At 37.2% G+C, this 21,645-nt stretch overlaps 1 protein-coding gene and 1 long non-coding RNA gene across 2 annotated transcripts; both read left to right on the top strand.

The window, feature by feature from the left end:
• Window positions 1-670: 670 nt before the first annotated feature.
• LOC132060084 (uncharacterized) lies at window positions 671-4,229 on the top strand. Its single transcript, XM_059452963.1, has 5 exons — window positions 671-855; window positions 2,376-2,418; window positions 2,541-2,632; window positions 2,720-2,831; window positions 3,889-4,229. Exons 1-5 carry the CDS (start codon window positions 790-792, stop codon window positions 3,891-3,893), a joined length of 318 nt encoding a protein of 105 aa, XP_059308946.1. The 5' UTR covers window positions 671-789; the 3' UTR covers window positions 3,894-4,229.
• A 1,407-nt stretch (window positions 4,230-5,636) lies between these two features.
• On the top strand, window positions 5,637-10,615 carry LOC132060913 (uncharacterized). The gene is made up of 3 exons (XR_009416062.1): window positions 5,637-6,017; window positions 6,168-6,362; window positions 10,453-10,615. It is a non-coding gene; the product is annotated as an uncharacterized LOC132060913 (long non-coding RNA).
• Window positions 10,616-21,645: the final 11,030 nt, after the last annotated feature.

Raw genomic sequence — 21,645 nt, 5'->3', positions numbered from 1 at the left:
TTTTTTTCCACTCATAAATTTCACTTTTTTTTCTCAAATTAAAGATATCTGAACACAACTTCCATTTAAAATACACTTTTTCAACTTCTTTTTTTTTTTTTTTTAATAATATCATATTTTCTATGCCCAAAAGCTTACTAATAGCTTTTTAAACAAACTTTTAAAATCAACTTATTTTGAAAAGTGTTTTTTCAAAAAGTATTTTTGGTGAAAAGTAGTTTGTGTTAGCCTAATCAATTTAAGAAAAACTTTTGAGCAGTAATTAATTTGGCTAAACTTTTAATAAGTGTATTTTCTCAAAAGTGCTTTTCGAAAAAGTATTTTTGGAGGAAGTTGTTTTTTCTAGCTTCTGACTACTTTTCAAAAATTTTGGTCAAACACCTCATTTTTTTGCAAAAACTATAACCAAACACAACTCTAACTTCAAAATTCCAAATAAAGGGAAAAATATTTGATTTTCATGGCCAAACGCCTACTTATTTTCTCCTAAAAGTTTGATGAAATTCCTCACTTTTTTTTAAAATAAATAGTTTTGGCCTCTCAAAAACTTGGTCAAACAAGCTATGTACTGTATAAGTATCTTGAATTAAAAAACAAAAAAAAAGTCAACCAATAAAGGCAAAAGAATAATAATAATAATTAAAAAAAGAAAGGTTCCAACTTACCCAAAAGAAAAAGGCAAAGAAAAAAATGTAAAACCATATTCCTTTGTTCTAAAGCCGCAATATTCAATTGGCTGATACGTTTCTGAGAAAGCTGATTTGCAAAGTCTCAAATTTCACCAAAAAAATGGGGGATTCAAACAATCTTGAAGAAACTTTGAAACCCTTTTATCAGAGAGCTGCTGAAGCTGAGGTTTTTTTCTGAACTCACTTTGATATATGTTTCTTGGTTGTGTTTCTTGTTCAATGTTCTTTTTCTTCAAGTTTTGTGCTTTTTTCACTTCTATAGGATTTAATGATTTGTGGGGTTTGTATTTTTCTTTCAATTTTGGTAGATTTTGACTTCTGAGTCTGTAAAAGTCTGTGCTTTACTTGATTCCATTGCCATTTGGATTTCAACTTGTGTTATTATTAGGCTTCAGTTTAAATGTGTTTGCTTTTTCTTCCATTACTGTGACAGTTCTATCCATTTTTCTTTTAAAAGGATTTAATGATTTCTGAGTTTTGCATTTTCTTTCAATTCTTGAGCCGAGGGTCTTCCAGAAGCAGTCTCTCTACCTCCACGAGGAACGGATAAGGTCTCACAGTACACATTAACTCCCCAGACCCCACTTGTGGGATTGCACTGGGTATGTTGTTGTTGTTGTTGTTGCATTTTCTTTCAATTTAGTGAGTTGTATTCATTTTTATCTGGTTTCAACTTGTGCTGTTAAATTTTAGTATGAATGTTCTTTCCCCCCATATTTGGTGTATTAGTGTAAAGTTCTATGCTTTCCCTTCTAGATGGTCTAATGGTTTTTGGGATTTGTTTTCTTTGAATTTTGATATATTCTGAGCCCATACAAGTCTTTTCTTTAGTTGTATTACAATATTATTGCAATTTCTGCTTGTACTGATAAACTTTACTGCTTTCGTCTGTGAATGCTTGGACTCTTCAAAAATGACTACGCGTGCATGTCGGATCCTCCAAAAGTAGTGCATTTTTACAGGATCTGAAACCGGTGCTCCAACATTTTTGGAGAGTCCGAGCAATTTCGTTTGGCCAGTTGGTTTTTGAAATATTGTGTTGGTTATGCATTGAAGTATTTGGTGTTCCTCATGTATCATATGTTTGCATCTTAGAGTCAGTTTCATATATCATCTTCTTCTTCTAATGAAAATGGATTTGACTGGTAGTTTTCTTATATGGATTTGGGCAATCCTTCATCACGAGCTAGCTTTTGGGGTTGAGTTGGACCCAGGTGCCATATCTTTATAGTATGAACTAGGAACCGACAAATAGCTAGCATAGTTATACCGGTGATTTTGCCCGAGGAGTTCAGGGCAGAGTCTAATTATGCTCCTCCAACAGTTCATGAACATATGTACATTACGGTGAGCAATGTATACCCCGGCGTTGCTATCATCTAAAATTTTATGGCCTCTTGTCCTACTTCCCCTTTTGAGAATCCAACTCTAATCATTTGCACACCTTAAATGGCTCAAGTCTATTACAAACCATTGAGATTCTATCCTGAATAAGGTTTTACATTCTTAATGGCTGCTACTAACAAAAAACGCCTAATAGATGAAATTTATTTACATATTTACAGACTTAGATACATACTTGCGTGTGTGCGTGCGCACAGCTTTTTTCTCGTTTGAGTGTTTCATTCCAACTTTTCCAGTTTTACCATCATAAGATGATACTAAAGACACTTTCTTTGACTGAAGGAACGATTGGCAAGACTTGAAATTTCAGTTGCTAGTAAGACAGGTTGGTGAAGCCTTCATCATATCTCCTATTGACAATAATTCTAGTTCATAAGTTTTCTCATCAATGTAAACCAGTTAAGCCTGGTGCATTTTCATGTTTACATGCATTTTGGTGGTTTTTAGATTCTAAGAATGAGGAATTAGAGAGAACAGTTGCTGAACTCCAGTCAAAGCTGAAAGATGTCACAGCTGAGCTCAAAGCAGAACAAGAGAAGGTGGAGATTTTTGGATTTTCTATTCTTTATCCTTTTCGGAAAATGGCGTTGAAGCAAATTAAAGATTGAATTTTCTTTTGATTTCAGGGACATAAACAGGTGGAACAACTCTCTGCAGAAAATGCAAAGCTGAAATATCGTATCAAACATCTAGTTCGATCGCTAGACGAGGCTCTTAGCAAGTTGGCGTCAAAGTCAGGTATAAAATTTTGTACTGCTCTACTCTTTTGGGCAGAAGACTTGCTTCTGTAAGTTATATACACATAATATCCACAAGTTTCTTACATTAGTCCTTTCCCTTTTCTGCTAGGAGCAAGCCAAAAAGTGATTATTGGCATGTCTATGTTCCCTATGTAATGAGAAAAAATTCACATTTGTAGTTCTTAAAAAAAATTGTTTGGGTTAGATTTGAGTTTTGTTAAACAACCTGTAAGTTAGGCAAATGTTTGGGTAGTAAGTTGGAAAATAGAGCCACTCAAGGGTATGACCTAGCAATCAATGAGGTGAGATGAACACTATGGGGGGCCATGGTTCGAATACCAGTAGTGATAAAACAGTGTTAGGTGAGTTCTTTTCATCTACCTAAGTCTTGACAGGCACTCGGGCAGAGCTACGCAGTACTTTTGCCGATGGGACAGCCGAGGTAGCAGGTACCCTGTGAGATATTTGCACATTTATATGCTTCTATAATATTAATAACAAGATTAGCTAAGAAAGATACTAATTTCATGATCAATTGGGCAAACACATAATTGATTGGACAATTCTATCACACACTCTCACCTGATAGTAAAATTAAACACCAAAATCTTACATAATTACACACTTGCCTTATGGTATCTCTCCTCACAACTCCCAACATTGTTGGTTGCTATGTTCTAAGATGTTTTCCTTTTAGCCAAGGAGGTCTAGCTCAAGGGGGAAGACTGAAGCCTCGAGAACCTATTTAAATCTCCTCCTTAATTACCTTAAATAGTTAATTCTGTAATTCTTATGATAGGCGTAATCTTTTTTCTCCAAAATTATATGGAAATTGTATCTCCGTTTTATCCCTAATGCACATGGTGTTTGTACCAAATGAAGCAACTTAATCTTGAGAATAACCAAAGTAAATGAAAATATATATCACGTAACCGTGGTTAAGTGTTAAAATTGCAAGATACAGAGAAAGTGATTCTCGTTTGCTTGAAAATGTTGCGCTCTAGCTTATACTTGTGATCACGCTAATGTCTGATGATTTTTTTTTTCTATCACAGGTTAATCTTCCTCAAGTTACTACCTGGTCTCGGTCCCAAACATCTTCCAGGATGATAGCACTTTCACTTCCAATGACTTAGTCGCATTCTAGCAGTGGATTCTATTTAAACTGTTCATTGTCAAGTAGATGAGCTTGAGGGAAAAAGGGTAGAATTAAGTGTGAAAAATGTTGAAATTTTCAATGCTAATTTGGTTAGGTTATCACTCATAACTTAAAAGAGCAGGGAATATGTCTTTATGCTTAAATTGAGTCTTCCACACATGGAGTAAATATGTTGAAATTCTATTTTAACTGCTGTTGTTAGTCCATTTTGCTATATCAAAAAACATTTCCACTGCCGTATCAAACATGGTTAGCTTTCTCATCCCGTTTATCTTAAACTAGAGACATGTACAGGTGACAGTTTAGATATTTAGTGGGCGTTTGGATATGAATCTGGTGCTATTTTAAAATTTTTAATACTTGGAAATTAAGTTGAAAAGTACAGTTACAGATTGAAGTTATGTTTGAATATGCATTCTGCTTGAACAATGTTAAAATTTTATGAGGGAAACAGATTTTTTAGTTGAAAAAGTAGTTACAGCCAGTTTCTCAAACTTTGAAAAATTTAACTTCAAGTTGGAATGAAAAGTTAACTACAATGGTCAATATATACCCAAAATGTTTTCCGGAAGAACATCAAGTAAAAAAATTGAATGTCCAAACGGGATCTAAGCCTATTGTTCATACTCCCTCTGTCTCAATTTATGTAATACAATTTTCTTTTTAGTTCGTCCCAAAAAGAATGACACATTTCTTTATTTGACAAAAATTTAATTTTAAACTTTACCTATTACGCTTAACGAGATGATTTATAACCACACAAATATCTTTGACTTGTTTTAAACCACAAGATTCAAAAGTCTTCCTTTATCATTTAAATTCCGTATCCAGTCAAACTATATTACATAAATTGGGATGAAGTGAGTAATATAAAGGACTATTATTTAATACGGAAAAGGGTCAAATAAACTATGCGAAAATGAACAAAAATATCTTCCTTTAATAGTTTGGTGTAAAAATGGCCCAGCTGTTAATAGTTTGGCCCGAAATACCCCTGTTGTTACTTAATTGGATTAGAAATTCCTTTTCCTAATAAACATATTGTTTCTTTTCTTTTAAAACACATTCTTTTCCTAACAAAAATATTATTTTTAGAGAACCCTTTTCTTGTTTCTTTTATTTTAAAATCCCTTTAACTAATAAAAAAGTGGGAAGTAATCCTTTTTTTCTTCTTAATCTTGTTCTATCAATTAAAATATCTTTTCCTAATTGAAGTAGGATAAATATTTGCTAATATAATTTCAGGTATTAAGTAAGATACAAAATTCATAATGCCATAAAACAGGAAAATTTACTAAAGTACATTACTTCAAATCATAGAATATTTTTAAAGAATCAACGATGGAGTTATTGTTGACCCATTTTTTCATTTTAACATTTTAAAAAAAGGGATTATATTGGCAAATGCTCATCCTACTTTAATTTCGGTTTTTAAAATGGGAGGCATTTTAATTCAATTTCGCATAGTTTAAGAGCATTTTTGACCCTTTTCCGATAAAATGAAGGAAAATACAATCTTCCCATAAGCCAAAATTTAGGGGTATTCTGCTACTAAAAATAACTTTATGGAGCTATTGAAGTCAACTAAAGAGTAGAGGGGCCGATTTGTTCCTATTTCGTTTATGCATAGTAGTAGTATTGACTAATGAGTCGTCTCGTAGGAGGCAATTTCAGCCATACAGTTTAGCAAAATTTTCCAGCAAGTTGATCCTTAATAATTCCGATCAGATTTCCGACAACTTTAATTCATAGTACTTAACATGGCTGCTTTATTGTACAAGCACGATGTATTCTTGAGTTTCAGAGGAGAAGACACTCGCAAAAACTTTGTAAGTCATTTATACGAAGCGTTAGTTGAAAGTCGTATCAACACGTTCAAAGATGATAAGAAACTAGAGAAAGGTACATCAATTCCAGAAGAACTTCCTAAAGCTATTGATGAGTCGCAATTCGCTATCGTCATCTTTTCGATGAATTACGGTTCGTCTAGCTGGTGTTTGGATGAACTTGTGAGGATTATTGAAGGTAAAATTCAAGTTGATTTGATTGTAATATCGATCTGTATCACTTGAGCAGTTTTCATCCTTTAAGTTTTACTACAAAAGTGAACATTTTTTGTCTCCGTCTGCTATTTTTTGTGTTTGGTGTAGTTTTTTATGCAACTTTTTTGTGAAGGTAAAATCCAACGCGATCGACTGTTGTACCGATCTTTTACCGTGTAAGTCCATCGGAAGTGGGCGAACAAAGGAAGATGTTTGCTGAAGCTTTTAAGAAACATGAAGTAAATGTTGATAGAGAAAAGGTGCAGATATGGAGGGATGCTCTAAATGAAGCAGCCAAACTACCAGGCTGGGAAATAAGACAGTACAGGTAAGTTAAGAGTAACTTTTGGTTTACATTCATGTATTTAATTAGGTATGTTTCAGTCAAACAAATGAAATCGTGTACAAATAGGACATGTGATAGCTGTGTATGATATTTGCTACCGCATAACTTCTTTAGTAGTGCATGTATAACGGGTTAGCATTTCACTCAAAGATTCTGCAACCCTGTCTCAATGTCTGAATGCCTTCTAGTTTCATATTTGTCATGCCTAACTTGCTTACAAGACCCTCAACTCTCAGTTTAAGTAACCTCTCAGTAAAATTATTGTTGCCTGCTTATCCGTTAACCAGACATATTTCCTTCTTCGAGCTTCTCTTTGACAAAATGTCAACATGTTTTATTCTGTGTTGTTGAACTGAATTGGGGGCGATGCTTATGGCAGCTTCATTGTCTAGTTTAGGTTCATCAGTATAGTTATCGGTTTTCATGGTTCCCCCATCATTTTCTAAGCTAGATTCCATGAGCCATAGATTTGTACTCTGCTTCTCCACTGCCACAACACTTTTCTTTTTTACTCTATGCCACGTAATTTTCCCAAATAAATGTGCAAGACCAGAATTAGACCTTTTATTAGTTGAGGACCCTGCTTAATCTGCATCTGTGTACGCCTCAATGCTCCTTTTGTCAATGTTTTTTAATAACCGCCCTTTTCCCAGTGAGCTTTCAAGTATCTCAAAAATTCGCAGACAACTTCGTAATGTTCTTCTGGAGGAGAGTGCATAAACTGGCTAACCAAGCTTACTGCAAAAGTTATGTCAGGTTGAGTATGACATAGGTAAATCAACTCCCCCCGTAATCTTTTTACTAGCCTTTGTCAATTGATCTCCTTCTTTATTCCCTTACTATATGTTTGGATCGGCAGGACTCTCTTGGTCGACAGTCGATCATCCATTTTTTCTTTCATCAGATTCAAACATATTTTCTTACTGAGAGACCATTACTTGATCGAGCCACCTCGATGCAAGAAAACACCTTAATGGTCCCAATTCCTTGATTCCGATTTTGATGCTAAGCGATCCTTTCGGTTTGTCATTTCTGTTGAATCATCTCCCGTAATGTTTAGGGACATCCGATAGCTGTATGATATTTGCTACCGCATAACTTCTTTAGTAGTACATGTATAACGGGTTAGCACTTCACACAAAGATTCTGGAACCCTGTCTCAATGTCTGAATGCCTTCTATTTTCATATCTAACATGCCTAACTTGCTTCCAAGACCCTCAAATCTCAGTTTTAACTAAACTTTTAGTAAAAATATTGCTGCCTGCTGATCCGTTAACGGGACACATTTCCTTCTTCGAGCTTCTCTTGGATGAAATGTCAACATGTTTTATTCTGTCTTGTTGAACTGAATTGGGGGCGATGCTTATGGCAGCTTCATTATCGTAGTTTAGGTTCATCAGTACAGTTATCGGTTTGCTTAGTTCCTCCATCATTTTCTTAAGCTAGATTCCATGAGCCATAGATTTGTACTCTGCTTCTCCACTGCTCCGTGCCACAACGCTTTTCTTTTTACTCTATGTCACGTGATTTCCCCAAATAAATGTGCAATACCAGAATTAGACCTTCTATTAGTAGAGGACCCTGCTTAATCTGCATCTGTGTACGCCTCAATGCTCCTTTAGTCAATCTTCTTGAATAACCGCCCTTTTCCCAGTGAGCTTTCAAGTATCTCAAAAATTCGCAGACAACTTCCTGATGTTCTTCTTGGGGAGAGTGCATGAACTGGCTAACCAAGCTTACGGCAAAAGTTATATCAGGATGAGTATGACATAGGTAGATCAACCTTCCCAGAATTGTCAATCGGATCTCCTCCTTTATTCCCTTACTATATGTTTGGATCAGGAGGAATCTCTTGGTCGACAATCGCTCATCGATGTCTCTTTCATCAGATTCAATACATATTTTCTTATTGAGAAACCATTATCTGATCGAGCCACCTCCATGCTAGAAAATACCTCAATGGTCCCAAGTTTTTGATTTCAATTTGATGTTACGCGATCCTTTAGGTCTTTCATTTCTGTTGAATCATCCCCCGTAATTATAATATCATAAATATACACTATAAGGACTGTTATTTTTCCTTGTAGTGAATGTTGAATGAACAAGGTTTGATCTGTCTGTGCTTGCGAGTATCCCAGGCCTTTGATAACCTTAGTAAAATGAAGGGAAAATAACACTTTTGGTCCTTGGGTTAATGCCATATTCCGATTTTAGTACATTAACCTTCAATTTATTGGAACGTGTAAATTTGGTCCTTATAGTTGACGCAAGTTGAAGAACTAATAGAATCACTATTAAAGGCATGAAAAAAAAAAGAAAAAATAAAGAGAGAATGAAGGAGGGAGGGAGAGGTGACATGAACTTATCCATCCTTTTCCTTCAACCTCTACATCACAATGAGTCCGTGACTGACTTTCAAGCCTAACCAATGCGTACATTAACACTTCACTACATGCAGATAAAAAGGAGATAAGCAAACCCAAATTTGCTCCCCTATTCAGCTCCCTATATTAATAAACAACTGCTTTTTCCTAACACTTTTCCCTCTCATTGGAGTTTTTCGTTCGTTGTTTACATCTCTTTTCTTTAGAGTAGTGCTGCTCCAATGGTTAATCGAAGTTAATGATGATGATTTATTTTTTGTTGATCCTGGGTATAGCTTCGGAGTATCTCCTCGATTGAGCATCCTCTCTTTTGGCTGGTCTTTTCCTCTTTTTGTTTTTATAATATATGTTTCTGCCTTTTCTGAATGTTAATTCTCTTTTTGTTGTAACATTTGATTCGGGAAAGTGTGATCACGGGTAGAAAGTCTATATTTGGGGTTGCTGGCTGGTTTGTGGTTGAAGGCTAATTTAGACGGAGTTCCCAGTGCCTTTGTGTGTTGTTCTCCTCTGCGGGGAAAAGGGATATTGCTTTCAATTCCTGGGAGGAGAAGTCTACAGTCTATTTTGATGAAAGCCCCTTCCGGGCTAATACCTTGTCTTAAACCGCATATACAGTGTGCAGGCTTGAGGCTTGTGATGTTCTGAACCTTTTAACCCATGAAGTCCCAGATCCATCCCCCATCAAAGTGCCTTATTAATTGCAAAAAAAAGCCTTGTGGCTTCTTCCTTGGCACTACTCCAGTCAGCATTAAGTTTAGAAGGTAACCAATCTGCTCCTGGATGGATGAATCCAGGACATTAGCCAGGATGGAGGCTAGTAGTAGCGTTAAGGTATGCGATTTCGACAGGGAAAATGGTTTCCATCAGTTGGCCCGAGGTTAACTTGTGGAGGTTGAGATTTGATTCTCAATCACCGACATTCTTTACCTGTAAATATTCGGAATACACCTCAGGGGTAGCAGACAGGGGAGTATGAGAACTACTATTCCAGGCATTTTTTTTTTAGGTCACTTGTTATGAGGTGTCGGATAGAAAGAGATCGATGCGGAAGAGTGGGGGCTAAGCTTATGAAGTTCAAATGTGCCTAGAGGATTAACGTTTAAAGTTGCCAGCCATTTGGTTTCAAATATCCTTAGGGGTCGTTTGATTTATGTACAAGTTAAATATGCAGGGCTTAGGGATTAGAGAATGTATTGTGTCATCATCCTGGCGCTACAACACACAATATTGCCCTCATTTGTGAAATGATTGAGATGTTCTTGATCCACACCAAAAAATGGATAATTTGCGGAGGTTGAAAGTTGCGATTCGCAGAGGTTTTAGCCTCTTAACAACTAGTGGAGGCTAAACCTCTTCGCGATTGCAATTTTCAACTTCCTCAAATTGCCCTTTCTTTTTTTTTTTTTTTTTTTTTTTTTGTAGTGCACAAGCTAATTCGTTAATTTGCTATCTGAATTACTACTAATTTCATTTTTTCGAAGAGTTTGAAGCCTTGTTGGGAGAGGAGTTAACCGGTTTTGTAAAAAAATGAATACATATATATAAATTTAATGGTAATGATAAAGTGTGAAAATCTTAGGTTAGTTTAGATTTCAAGTCTTACCAAATTGTATAACTGATAGTGTGAAAATGATCCTTTTATTTTTTATTTTGAATACTAACTTTTATTGGTGGGTGGCACTGGCAGGGATAGCGAAGCTCAAATCATAGAAGAAGTTGTGAAATATATTGTAAACAAGAAGAAGTTGGAGCAGCAGCAGACTCCAATTAATTTATTGGAAGCAAACTCACCAAATGGTTCCTCCAGGACCACCCCACTTGACTTTCTTCCTTTTTATCTTCTCTCTCTTCCCCCCTCTCTCTCTCTCTCTCTCTCTTTTTTTTTTTGTGTCCGATGAAGCCTTAAATACTGACAAGGCTGAATACAGCAGCAGTTGCTATCGGCCACACAGGCCCACAACATGACGTATGGAACCACATTCTCTAAGACGTCAGCAAACTCCTTTTTTTTTTTTTTTTATTAAAAAAAAAAAAAGCATCTGTAAAACCCTATTTAACATTACCTCATGTTATTTCTTATTCTGCAAAGTACTTTTAATTGTTTAACAGATAATTATATTCTCAAACCAATTATTAGTTGAAGTAATGTTTACTAATTGCAATCAATCGAGTAAACCTTAGGATTCCTTTTCATAATTGTTTTGATTTGCTGCACTTGAGCTGACGGTCTTCCGTAAACACTCTCTTTGTCTCAAAAGGTAGGAGTAAGGTATGCGTACACTCTAACCTCCCCCAGACCAGAGGCGGATCCAGAATTTTAAGCTTGTGGGTTTCTAATAATTTTTTAAACCCTAAGTTTTTCTTGTTTCTCACTTATTTTGTTTCAAATTTGATTTGAAATATTGGAATTTGGTAAAAAGTGATATTTTATTAGATGGTTTCTTTTTTAGTTAACTTTGTTAATGTTTTAAACAAAAAAGTTTAGTACAGTAGTATTTTTCTGCATTCTGCTTGAACAACAAAATTGAATTTTAAAAGGAGATGCCACCAGGATACGATCCTACGTCTGCTGGACAAAGTCCAATGCAAGGGTCCCTTCCTTGCCATCGCACCAGCCACGCATTTAGTTCTAGGTTCTCATTTGAAAATTCTTATACTCTTCCTATATTTTCCCATATAATTACAGGGTCTACGGTGACGGGTGTGAGTTAAGAACCCACACCCGCTATTGTAGATCCGCTCCTGCCCCAGACCCCCTTTGTGGAATTACACTGAGTATGCTGTTATTGTTGTTGATGATGATGTTGAGTAAACCTCAGGATCAACGATCAAGACGAATTCAGAATTTTGAAGGTTAAAAGGGGGAAAAAATCTCATTAATCAAAATAATGGCTTGAAAAGAAACCTTTACCAAAAAAAAAAAAGGGAAATATTACGTGGGATTTCCTGATTTTTAACCGGCAATCAAAGTTGAGTTTATCATTTCAAATGTAATTGGTAAGTAGCCACTTTCTAATGCAAAAATAACATTCAGAGAAAAATACCCCTAGCTAAAACATGAACAACTCCAAAGACCCAATGCTAGAGTTTGAAATTTTAACAAGTAAAACAAATGTGATAGCGTTTGAAACTTCATGAGCGATTCTTGGACTTTGAATTTCATTCTCCAAAGATTTTTTCATGGACTTTCAAAATATGTACTATTTCCGAAATAGTGATAAAATACATAAGTATATTAAAAAAGCTATCAAGAGCGAAATAAGTACATGTAGCAATGTGAAAATGATATTTTACTCATATACCTCATTTGAACTCCAACAATATCCTTAAATTTTAAAGTTGCAATTTTATGATTCTATCCTGGAGTTCAAACAAGCTTTGCTATAAATTGGAGCAAAAAATTATTTAAAAAATATTGTATGGGAACTTCAGCACAATGTGCTGATATTTCACATTTAAAAATATAGAATTCTAGCATACTGTCACGACCCAACCCCGTAGGCCGTGACTAATGTCCGAATTGGACACTTATACGTACCCAATACCCGAATCTAGCATAGTAACGCACATAATCATAAATAATCACAAATAGCCTCAAATATCAATAGTAGTCAACGTAAATGGCATAAGCGGCTAAAGTCGTCAAAATGTACCAAATCTCAAAATATGTACAAAGACAAGCCGACTAGGTCGCGCGGAAGGTAAACCGCCCAAACATATAACACATACACATAACTATACGTATAGAGCCATAACCCACATACATGTCCACAGACCTCTAAACAGAGTAACAAAATCATATGACGGGACAGGGCCCCGTCGTACCCCTGAATAATTATGTACACATGCAACAGAAAAATATATACCAAAATATCGGCTCGGGGATGAAGGAGCACTCCCCGGATAGCAGAATGGATGACCTAAGTGGGTGGATCCCAACCGAGCGTCGGTACTGCGGGCATGAAACGCGACCCCGAAGAAAGGGGGTCGGTACGGAATATGTACCGAGTATGTAAAGTAGTTCGGGATCATAATAACAAAATACGTAAAAGACAAATAGATATGGTATGCAAAATATCAAAATGTTTATCAAAAATATAAATCATGCAAAGGCTCTTAGAACGATGGTCGCCCGCTCGTCGATGGCGCCATACCACGGCATCACACCGAAAGTTTCGTATATCTCCGTAACCCGACATATCCCGTAACACATCATAGCCAACCGTAACACCATACACAAGATAACACCAAATATAAACGGAACGCTCTCTAGCGAGGAGCTCGGTGAACCGTAACACAGCATCACACCGGAATGTATCACAATGCGCACGAAACATAACCGGCCCGGGATCCGGTGAATGAGGCAATAGCCATAAGCACGAGCGGAGTCGTGAGTAACCATATGCATAAAAATCATAATCATCACTTATTAAGTAAGTAAGAAATCCATATGCGGAAGTCAAAGTGAAAATAGTATTAAATTTTTCCGAAAATCCATAAAGGCGGCATAGAAAAGCCGCGGGCCCCACGGACGGGTGCCGACCCCCATCCGAGACCGACTACGAGGGTTAGGGGAAAGTTATGCCTTATGAACTTACATATTATGTTTTGGGGCGTTCCGAGCTCGTATGCAAAAGTTACGGACGTTTGAAGTTCGGGACCCTTTGTAGTCAAAATTCTTTTTAAGTCTTTCAAAATTCAATCATTTGAAGACATAGGAAATCTTAGTTTGAATACTTTGTGGAATAGGTTTTTAGGATCGAATAAAGTACACATCTAAGCTCGGATTTTTGGAGTAGAATAACCCCGAGGCTCGGGTCATAGCCTAGTAGTACTAAGACATGCCAAAGACGAAAAAGTAACGCCTTACATACCTCTTCCGATCGCACGATAAATCAAGCCTCAACTCCCGGATACTTCAAGATCTACATAGCGCCAAATACATAAACATTAGCCATACGCACTTAGGTATTCAAATTCCAAACGAACATTAATTTCTACCGAAATTTCGGCAAAGATTTCCCCCTCGTAAATACACACAACCCCGAGATTTCAACTCGGCTAATTTCAACAACAACCAAACAAACAACCAAACTACAACATCAATAATCAATTCACAATGCATTCCAACATTAATATCAATCCCAACATATTCTAACACTAAACACATATTGCTACATACTTAGAGACATTCCAATATATTCAACTAACCGCGTATAATCAAATTAACATTAACTCACACGTTCAATTACTAATCCGAACCCATTTAAACAATATGCAAGAACACTTTAAGCAATTCATACAATTTTTCAAATAACCCAAACATTGTCCAATTTACCCGAATTCCACTCCAAACCCGAGAACACTACTCCCACATTCCTTTCTTTCAACTCCATGAATTATACTAACAAACCATGCATAAACAATGTCATCCTCTTAATTACAAAATTTACATTACAAGCATAATGACTTCCAAAACAGCCCGCATCTTTCACAACATCAACGTGGATCATCCAAAGGCTCATTAACGATACAAAACTCACAACGACAACAACTAAAGCCTTAAGTAACATTTGCTCATCCTTGCACAAACATGGCCTATGTTCGGCCATCTTCCATACATACACACACATATATATAATTCACACTCATTTCAACACACTACAACAACAAGGAAAAATGCTAGGATATAATTTAAGCTATCATTCCAACTATACATGGAACATACACGTACACAAGCCATGCATGCCCACGCCCATGTTCAACTCCAACACCTAAGTTTTCATGAATTTCATTCATATTTGCATACTATAACATGCCCACACCACTCACAACACATAAAAGAGAATTAGTTCTTACCTTTTCTTCTTCACTTCACACGTTAGCTAAGGCCTTCAAGAGTGAAAACGGATGACTTATTGATTCAAACAACGCTTCCACGTTAACGAGCACCCTTGAATTAGTTGTTTTGCTAGGAGAACCAATTTTTTTGATGGAGATTTCTTGGTCTTGAAAATTACTCTCTATGGCCGAATGCTTGCTTTCTTTTATTCTCTCAAAGTTTCTTGAAATTTCTCTAAGAAAAAGAATGAAGAAAGATGACTTAGTCATCTTTTAATTGCCATTACAAAAAAATAATTCATGTGGCCATGGCCCACAAGTAATTGCCGGCCACTTTGGCCCTATAATTCCATAATTCACAAGTTTTCTTTAATTCATTTTTGGCCCCAAATATTTCCTTAATGCTTTCATGCCAACAATGTCATATACCACTTATGTATTTAGAACAAAGTCATGATTAAAAATCCCGACTTCTTGTCCGGAATAATCTTGTATCCTAACTTGTCATATTACACTTGGATTATCCCGTTGTTAAAAATACGGGATATAACATTAGAGAAGGGTTTAGAGCTCTTAAGACTTGTGAAAGATGAAAAATGAAATAAATGTGCAAAGGCCATCTATTTATACAAAAACTTAAAATCTGCCCGATGGACTTTATACGGACCACTTATACGGTTCGTATAATATTATACGGTCCGTATAAGTGGACCATATAACACCACCATGCAAAAGTCCCTTTTACGTAATGGGTCGAGTTATACGGACTCCTTTATACGGACCGCATAAAGTTATACGGACCGTATAAGTGGTCGTATAACTCCCAGTTGTACGAAACTTTTTCTCGTTGATTCGTTTGACTTCTAATCCTTGTGGAAGCGTCACACCCTAATTTAATGACGATTGTGATGGGCACCGGCCCTTACTTAAGGCCGAGCGAACCGCCCGACTCCCGTAATACTCATTTCCTTCATCGGGCCCGCAAAACATGACATAAGTACATAATGACAATTTTTTTGGAACAAACATGCCTTTCATCTTTGTCAAACCAAATAAAACTAGCCTCGCATGAAATACGTAAACATAACAAATTTGTAACGATAGCGTAATGATACATCGGCTTACATAGCCGCTTACAAAAACCGACATCTCATACACACGAGATTTTGTCCAAAGTCTCTACCATAACTTCGGATACCGTACAAAAGCACTCAGACTCGGCAGCGCTCCGGAGGGAATGGAGCTCGCCAATCCAGCTGGAACATCTTCGAATAACGTCATCTACTCATGCGAGGGTGCGCGGCATGAAACGCGAATTCGGAAGTAAAGGGGTCGATTGGAATATGTGCGAGTATGCGCAAAGCATGAAATACAAGACGAAGTCATAATAGGTACGGAGACGAAAGTGCAGAATAACCGAATATCAAAATACTTGCATGAAATGCAAATCGTACATGAGGTGCAAAAGACAAATATGATAATCAAAATGCCAAAATGCTTCGCTTTCTCGAAAAACATTTAAATACCATTGTATACGGACCGTCAAACATATTATATGGGCACGTATCGTTATGTCATCACATTATCATATCATATACCACACATGGTCCGCAACGGGACCGGCGGACGAACATGGTCGCCACTTCCTTCCTCGGGCGCCATAACACATCATACTCCGGTCAAAAGTCCAAGAATATCACACATACCGCGGTCAAATAAAACGGTTAATATCACACAATACACGTATCGCGGTCGGTGTACCCTACGGCCAATATCACATATACACATACGCGGCCAAGAACCCGGCTTGCAATATCACATATACACATACCGCGGCCAGAACCCGGTCAATATCACGTATACACGTACCGCGTGCCAATTAACCCGGCGGTCGATATCACATAGTGCGCGCGATATCAGTGGCCGGGACTCGGCGAAAGAAGTAATAAGAATGCACAAACGAGAATCATAAGTAACCAAATACGTCTTAAAACATTTTCAAAGACTTAATAGGTTAATCGAAACGAACCATCATTTATGAGCCAAAATGGAGTCAAATCGATTTTTCTTCCGAATATCACTCGAGAACATATCAAACCGAACCGAAACCATAGTCACGTATCAAAATCACATACATAAAAATCCTTATTTCAGACTCAACAGATAAATAAGTAATCATATTCGGGGGTCGGAAAGATAGTCATATTAAGTTCTTTCAAAAAGTCGTAAGCACTATACAAGGAAAGTCGCGGGACCCACGGACGAGCGTCAACCCAATCCGAGCCCGCCTATGAAAATTAAACTCATTATATGTTATAGAATCATTTACGAGCATATCAAAGCCATCCGGTTCTGTCTGTGAAAGTTACAGACGTTCATAGTTACAAAACTCTTTTGAAAACAAAACTTTTTATGCAACATTTGAAAACCAATCATACAAAGACATATTGTTATATCCCGTAATTTTGAACACTCGAATAAATTGAAATAAGTGCGACTTGTATGAGGTGGAACAATATTCTTATTTTAGTCAATAAACATGTTGCTCATGAAAATGTTAACGTGGAAATAGAGAGAGGCGAGGGCAAAAATCGGAAATTTCGGAAATTAGTTTCGGGAATCGCAAAATGCGATTTACAACCAATTGGGCCAAAAGAACAAAAGAAGGAAAATATGGGCCCAAAGAGGGGTGGCCGGCCAAAGCCTTGGCCCAAGCCCCTTAGTTCATTAAATTTCCATGTGATTAATATGTTGGAGCAATAGAAGTTTCAAGAGGAGTAGAGAAAAGAGAAGAACCAAAAACAAAAGAAGAAGAGCAAACATTAAAGGCCATTCGGCCATATCCCTTGCAACTTTACCCTTTGAAATCTTGTCCCCAAAATTATTTTCTTGTGGTATTCTTACTAATTCAAGGGTGCTAAGCAACGTGGAGTCGTTGTTTCGGGAAATAGTTTGTTCGTTTTCTCTATCTACTAACTTTGGACAAATTGGGAAGTTGAACAAGAAAGGTAAGTTTTGATTTTGTTTTATGTGTTATGCATGGCTTATATGTGTTGTAGTATGTTAAAAAGGAAGAAATTCATGATGGGAGTGGAATTGAAGTTGGCCGTGTGTGAAGGTGTGGGGTTATAAGTCATGAAATAATTATAATTAACATGTTTTGATTGTTGTAGTAGGAGGAAAAGAACAAGAATCATCCTTATGTTTGCATGGGGTGGTGGCCGAAGGGGGTTCCCTTTGGCTAGTTGAGAATGAACAATCGTCGTTAGTATTTTGTCGTCGTCGTTGTGGATTCTATGGTGAAAAATGCAAGTATAATGACCCAAAATAAGGTTATGTTGGTTGTAGAATGATTTGGAAGTTTATGTGACTTTTATGTAATTTTTAGTTAGAGAATTGTATTGTTAATGTGTGGATTAATGTTGTAAATCATGAATTTGGAAGATAAGAATGTGTTTGGTGTTGTTTTTCGGGTTTGGAGACAAATTCGGGTGAGTTGGAGTATGGTTTGGTTTGTTTGGAGAATTGCGTGAATTGTTTAAAATGTTCTTGAATATTGTTGGATGGTTTTGGATTAGTAATCGAGTGTGTAAACATTGGTAATAGTTTGATCGTAAGTAGTTGAGAAGAAAGTATATTATGAATGTTGTTGAATTATGTAGAAAAGGAGCTACTAACGTTAGAATGTAGTTTGAGTTGATTGTTGATGTTGTAACTTGGTTGTTGGTTTGGTTGTTGTTGAAATGGCTTGAGGTTGAATCTGGGATGTTATATGTATATAGGGGTGATGCTGCCCAAATTGTTATAGAACAATATTGGTTAAGTTTGGAAATTGTAAGTCTCATGAATAGTAATCGGTCAATGTGACCATTTGCAGATTTTTGGCTAAACTAGTAAGTGGAGAGGAAAGGCGTAAGAAGCCAATAAGGTATGTAAAGCTCTCCCATTTCTTCTCTTGGCATGTCTTAGGTGTACTAGGCTCGGATTTGGACCTTGGGACGATTCTCCTACTCCTAGAAATCCAAGTTTAAATTTGGCTCCTTTTCATTGGAATTGAATTAAAAACTATGTTTTGTTCAAATGATCATTTAACAACTAAAACTTGTCCAAACGGGAATTGGTTGGTCTTGAATCTTTAATACATGACTCGGTCAGTCTAATGATCACAAATTGGATACACCGCCTCAACTCGACCGAGGTGGGTCCCCGTATTCCGAGATTCCTTATTGCAAAATCGTTTGACGCACTTAAGCGAAACTTAAAGAAAGCTTTTGGTTATTATCTTAATTACTAAAAAAATAGTTGTATGACATATTTTGACACGTAAATGACCGCAGAAACTCAAAGCTCTCACTTACTACTCCCGGTCAATCTGAAACTCGCTTATGCACTTTTGGATGGCGGTAAACACATTTGGTCCTCGAGTTATGGAAAGTAGCCTGGTTATCTGTTTGTTGTATGCATATAGTTACATGAGTACGGTATATGATGCTATGATTATTCACCGAGTCCCGAAAGGGCCGGGTACGACCGAGTCCCGAAAGGGCCGGGTACGGTACACGACGATGTGATTATTCACCGAGTCCCGAAAGGGCCGGGTACGACCGAGTCCCTCATAAAGGCCGTTTGCACGGTACGCATGCGACATTTCACCGAGTCCCTGCTAGAGGGCCGGTACGGTATGTATATATGACGATATTATGATACGACACGGATATATATGATGCACGATTGAGCAAGTTTTTCTGCATGTTCGATTTGTGTTGATACCGTATTTGTTAACTGAACCCCAGCCTAGTTATGATCGCGTTTACTATATTCTACGCTTTACATACTCGACATTTTCCGTACCGACCCCGCACTCTTCGGGGGTCGCGTTTCGTACCGCGAAGGTGCCGATCTCACGTTTGAGCGAGCCGCCCGACAGGACTCCGTCGGGCTATTTTTGGAGAGCCCTTGTCCGGAGCCCAGATTTGGGTACAGCCTTTTGCTACATTTGTATATTTGTTCGGGGGTACCGGCTGGGCCCTGTCCGTCATATGACTTCACATTTCCGTGTAAGGTCCAGACACATATACGTAGCGTGTAGTTATACATCTTACCATATGCACGCACAATGCTTGGGCGGTTTATTCACCGGCACCCCTTCGGCTCACTCTATATATATATACATGTTGGCCGGTGTCTCTTGTTGGTATTTCCCGTGCGGAGGGAATTTTAGTAGTAAGAAAACACAAAACTACTCAACAAATTTTTTTTAAAAATATCTGAGTTATTATTTGTGGCTTTTGGCACGTATGGGTGCCCAGTTCGGGCACTAGTCACGGCCTACGGGGTTGGGTCGTGACACATATAAACCATAGCTTGACCATATAAGGATGCCAACATCAAAAAGTAAATAAGCATCGTAAACATGCTCGGACTTTAAGAATAGGAGACACCCCGAAGTACAGTAACATATCATGGCTTAACCACGTCTAAGACATGCCAAAGAAGGAAAAGGTAAAGCTTTACATACCCGATCGCTTCCGCGCTAATCCAAATTAAGTCTCAAAACCTTCCAAGATCTACGGTAAGGTCATTAAGTACCAAACATTAGCCATAAGCACTTAAGAATCCAATCCCAAGCCATCACTTTATTTACGAAATTTGGCGCATTTCTTATAAGTTCAACAACCCCCGAGAATTCAACTCGCCAATATTTTCTAAACAACAATACCAACAAACATATGAGTAACATCAATAATCGATTCAAAACGCATTAACATTAATAACCCTTTCGACACAATTCACAACATTCCATCCACTACATAATGAAACCCGAAACCTCCAAGTTCAAGGAAACAACGACGCGTTTTAACTGGCTTAGAATTTAGCAACTACATTTAATCCATTACTTTTAAATTCAATAAACACATAAAATTCCATAACAAGCCGCAAACAACTATAACTTCACTTTGAACCATTAAACTTTCATTAGCACCATAGAATCCACAACACAACATTCCAAACATACTAAATAAATTTAGTTCATTCCTTGTCTAAAAACCCATTTTGACCACGGCTCAACACCAACGTTGAAAATTTCATGAATTTCATCCATTTCTACACACTATCCCCTCCGTTTTAATTGCTAAAAATTCTAAATAGACTCGTTAACAATGAAAAGGAACCGTATTCATACAGCAAAGTACGCAGCCTTCTACGTTATCACTCTTCTCTTTGGTTGATTTTTAGCTCAAATTGAAGACAACGCAGCGTACAACACTTTTTCTCTTGGGCTTCGGAATTTGGGGCTCGTATTTTGATCAAAATTGGTTTTTCTTCTCTCCAAGGTTCTTCTCTCTCTCTTTCCAAAATTTTCTGGTATTATCGTCCGAAAATGAGAGGAAAGGGCTGAAATTAAACTTAACAGGCATGGGTCATGGGCAACCCGATTGGGCCGGTTTGGAGCTAGCCCACCAACTTCGTCTTAAAACGTCCATTTCTTCCTATCCCGATGTCACCGTGGGCCCACGACCTATGGTTGGAAAGGTAATTCATTATCTGCTAACTTCTATATTTTGGTGTTTTCCAAATTCCAAACTTATAATACCGTTTAAACATCGAAGTCGGATCACCCCAAAACATTACTTAAAAATATTTGTTTGGAGGACTTCCACTTGATTTGGCTCAAGGGTCCTTCTTGATTTATGTTTAACTTCACATATGCCAGTTCATATAAATTGTCGCATTCCAAAAGAATCTCGGGTGTGGACCCACCTCACCATGCGAATAATCCGACGTACAAAAAATACGAATATAATCTGTCAACGTGAGTTTAAATTATGAAGCAACAACATGATTGTCAATTTTTGGACTCCTAATTTTCTTGGTCATAGCCAATGGCCTCTTTGTTCTTTCTCCATGCTTCTTGAATTTTCTAGGGTGCTAAATGATGAAGATGATTTAATTGTCATCTTTTTTTACCATACATAATTTTAAACCCCTATCCCATTCCACTGGACATGGCCTTTTCGAAATACTAATTTTTTAAAAA

Source organism: Lycium ferocissimum, chromosome 6, assembly GCF_029784015.1.
Source record: "Lycium ferocissimum isolate CSIRO_LF1 chromosome 6, AGI_CSIRO_Lferr_CH_V1, whole genome shotgun sequence".
NCBI lineage: Eukaryota > Viridiplantae > Streptophyta > Magnoliopsida > Solanales > Solanaceae > Lycium > Lycium ferocissimum.
Note: the sequence above shows the minus strand (reverse complement) of the source record. Positions and strands in the feature narration are given on the sequence as shown.